Raw genomic sequence first — 3,652 nt, 5'->3', positions numbered from 1 at the left:
ACTATCCAACCCAGCGGATTTTAGAATGTCAAGATATTTTAAGTATTTATATGTTTTGTCTTAACTATAAACATGAGTTTATTCACTTTGTAGAGACCTTTTGTTGTACTCACAGTTTGCAAAAGTGCGCTCTCCTCTGACATTCAAAGGTGTAAGTAGGCTTTATAAATATCAAAAATGCAGTAGTATTCGCCGTATTTTAGTTTTTGGTACAATTCGTCGATTTTGGGAATTGGGTATTTATCGTTAACAATCAGTTTGTTCAATTTCACCTTAAAATCAGCACAGAGACGTATTGATTTGTCTGATTTGATCACTGGCACTATAGGTGTTCCTCAATCTGAATTGAGGAAACCATCTGCTTCTAATCGAATAATTTCATCTTCTATAAGAGGTCGAATAGCATAAGAAGCCTGTCTTGGTTTTATGAAAATAGGCGAAAATCCTTCTCGTAGTTTGAGAATCCCTTTTACATTGGGAATCGTTCCGATTTTCGGTTGAAAAATATCTCTATGGTTCTCAAAGATTTTGTGCTTCAAATGATGTATATCGGCAGCTGTAAAAACATTAACTGCATTAACCTGTAATATATTAACTGCCTTTACCCATTCTCGTCCCAAAAGTGTATCAAATGGCTCTTTTACGATGTAAAGATCGCACATGACCTTTCGCCCATTGTAAACAACTTCCTTTGTAGATTTCCCATAAGCTGGAAATGTCGTATTGTTGTAAGTTTTTAGCATTATTTTTGTAGAAGTTATGTTAGCATTTGGCCAATTTGCAATAAAAGTCTCATATTTCATAACCGATATGGCTGCCCCTGTATCAAATTCCATGTCGAGCTTCTTATTGTTGATTTGTAAGGCTATGAAATATTTACCCCTACGTGATTCAACTTTCGAAGTAACGCGTTTCATGAAAAACTTGAAGTGTATTAGCCTCTTTAGGTGAAGATTGCGACTTCATACACACTGAGGATACATGGCCACTTGCTCGACACTTTTTACAATATAACTTTGTAGCACGGCACTTATTCGCCATATGATTATGCTTCCCACATCTGTAGCATATCGTCTTTTTGTCTTTTTGCCTGATCGATCATGAACCCTATAGCTACCAATTTTACTTGGTTTACCTTTTTGTATTTGCGACCCTTTCGTTTGGACTTGGTGGATATTTTGCTTGGTTTGACTCTCGGGTTTTGAAGCCTCCTTTAAAATGGCATATTCAACTGTTTTATCCAAAGTCATCTCCGTTTCCCGCAGAAGCCTTTCTTTAATATCGGAGTCCCTCAGTCCTCGAATAAATTGGGATCGTAGATGAGTATTAAGCGTGGACTTTTTACATGACTCACAGGTGAAATTGCAGTATGCGCTTTACTTTTTTAACTCAGCCAAATAGTTTGATATTGACTCTCCCTCATGTTGGAGTCTAAGCAGAAATTTATGCTGCTCTGTAATTTCATTTGGCTTTGGATTGAGCTGTTTTTTTAAAAGGGCTACTAGAGCATCGTATGATTTTGTATCAGGATCTTCTGGGGCTGTTAGGTTGGAGAGAAGTTGGTAGTATTTGGCGCCAATACAATTTATAAATACTTGCCGTTTTTTTTGTAGCATCTGAGATGTTTCGTAGTGCAAATAATTTTCCAATCTCTTGATGTAATTGGTGAAGGGTTCTTCATTTTCGTTAAAGTGCTCAAAATATAAATTTGTTGGGCTAGGGCTATGTTGAAAATTTTGCAATGCATTTGTTAATGCATCTATTAGTTCTCACTTTAAAAGTCCTCGTCGCCACTATTAAATATTTAGATATTTATATCTTAACCCCCAAAAGGAAAACGAGAAAGAAGAACCACACTGTAGAATTGACGTCCAAAGAATGCCTTTATTATATCAATTAGCTGTATAGTTAAATATTAGTTCACAATTGCATGTTAAGAAATTCATTATATGATTCACAATAATAATTCATATACATATGTAACAATTTGCCTTCTGTTTTAAATAATTCTACATCGCTAATCTTTGCAGATGATGTTCAAATTGTTCGAATTATTAACTAGATCAAGAATTGTAAGAGGAAAAAGATCAAAGTCCCGCTTGGCAATGGTGCAATATGAAAATCGTTTTATTTGAAATATTGAAAAATGTACGAAAATGTGTTTTATAAGCAAAAGTAATATAATAAATTATGACTCTGTCACTTTTTAATAAAGAATCCAGTGTTTTAACCTTGGTGTTGTACTAGACTCAAAATTAACTTTTACAGTTATCTAATAATTAAAATTCTCGTGTCACAGTGTTAGTTGCCGTACTACTCCGAAACGGCTTAACCAATTTTAATGGGATTTGGCATAGACATTCGGTAGGTCTGAGAATAGGTTTTTATCTATTTTGTATATTCCTTAGTGCTATTGTTTAATTGCATCAACATCGTACACAGTGCAACGATTTTAAGATAGTTTTCAGTGACCCTTTGTACAATGAAGCATTGATTGCTATTGAGGATTTTTGCGTTATCATTGCCAACTTACCACTCATTCATTCACCAAAACGAAATGCATCTGATTTAATAGACACTGAATTGAATCGTGAACTACAATACAATACTGTAGAAATGGCAGCAATTGTTGCTCACAATGTCCCACTAATGAATTTAGAACAAAAAAAACATTTATGACCAAATCATGCTCGCAGTTCTGAGCAAAAATACTCCATTTACCAAGATCGGAATCTTTCGTACGTTTCACTCTCCTAAACCCGTTTGTTTACATTGTTGTATTTGTAATTTTGACAATTAGTCCATGAATAGATGTGAGAACAAACAAAAAAAAACGATGCGTGGGCTAGCGGCGCTTTGCAAAGCAAAAACAAAATTGGGGAGGTTAATATGTTTTTTTCAGGTTTTTCTTTTTATTTTTCACGATGAAAAAGTCAGTTTTAAGCTTTAATTTTGCAGTCATTTTGTTGATAGCGAACCAATGTACATTTTTGTTTTGGAAAAAAAAACATGTTCAACATCATTTTGTTGTAATCAATTCACTAATTTAGAGTAATCACTACGAAATTCCTTAAATTTTATAACTAACCACGAATTATTGTATCAGAGTGCGAGCGCTATTTTTTTGTATTGAATTCTAACAAATTTTCGTTAATGAAAGGCCCAAATATTTTTTTTGGAAGTAATTAAAATCTGTATTAATTTAACTAATCCTTAAGCTTGATTTAATGACTAATGATTTAAGCTTGCAACTATTCTTCAATTCCATTTTGATTAATAAATATTAAGTTTAAAAAAAGAGTAATAATCGAAAAATACCTTATCCATAAAATTCTTGATTGATGGATGCATACATGTGTTTGCTATATAAAAAAAAAACTTTGCATGAAAGGAACACCAATGTTTCTAATCAGAACGATTATAGCGAACCTGTTGAACAAATTCAGAACAAATAAATTGAAAATTTTGACATATATCACAAAATGAAAACGTGAAAAAATCGTTCAAATAATCGACATTAATCTTTATTGTTGACTTAAAGAAGTTTTTTTAGTGATTTCCCACAGTTTAACGCAAAATATAATTTGTTTAAAGGGTATGTTTAATAAAAGTGCTGGTAATAATAAAATTAATGAGTTACGTATATGTATAT

The 3,652-nt window shown here is 32.7% G+C and overlaps 1 protein-coding gene across 1 annotated transcript; it reads right to left on the bottom strand.

Moving 5' to 3' along the window:
• Positions 1 to 335: 335 nt before the first annotated feature.
• LOC129945060 (uncharacterized) lies at positions 336 to 917 on the bottom strand. The gene has a single exon (XM_056054721.1). It carries the CDS (start codon positions 915 to 917, stop codon positions 336 to 338), a length of 582 nt encoding a protein of 193 aa, XP_055910696.1.
• Positions 918 to 3,652: the final 2,735 nt, after the last annotated feature.

The sequence above is a fragment of the Eupeodes corollae genome, chromosome 2, assembly GCF_945859685.1.
Source record: "Eupeodes corollae chromosome 2, idEupCoro1.1, whole genome shotgun sequence".
Lineage (NCBI taxonomy): Eukaryota > Metazoa > Arthropoda > Insecta > Diptera > Syrphidae > Eupeodes > Eupeodes corollae.
The sequence above is the reverse complement of the archived record's forward strand: the minus strand, read 5'-3'. Positions and strand labels throughout refer to the sequence as shown.

Excerpts from the sequence above, each read along its gene's own strand:
- LOC129945060 (XM_056054721.1), bottom strand. The coding sequence starts at position 917 with ATGAAACGCGTTACTTCGAAAGTTGAATCACGTAGGGGTAAATATTTC.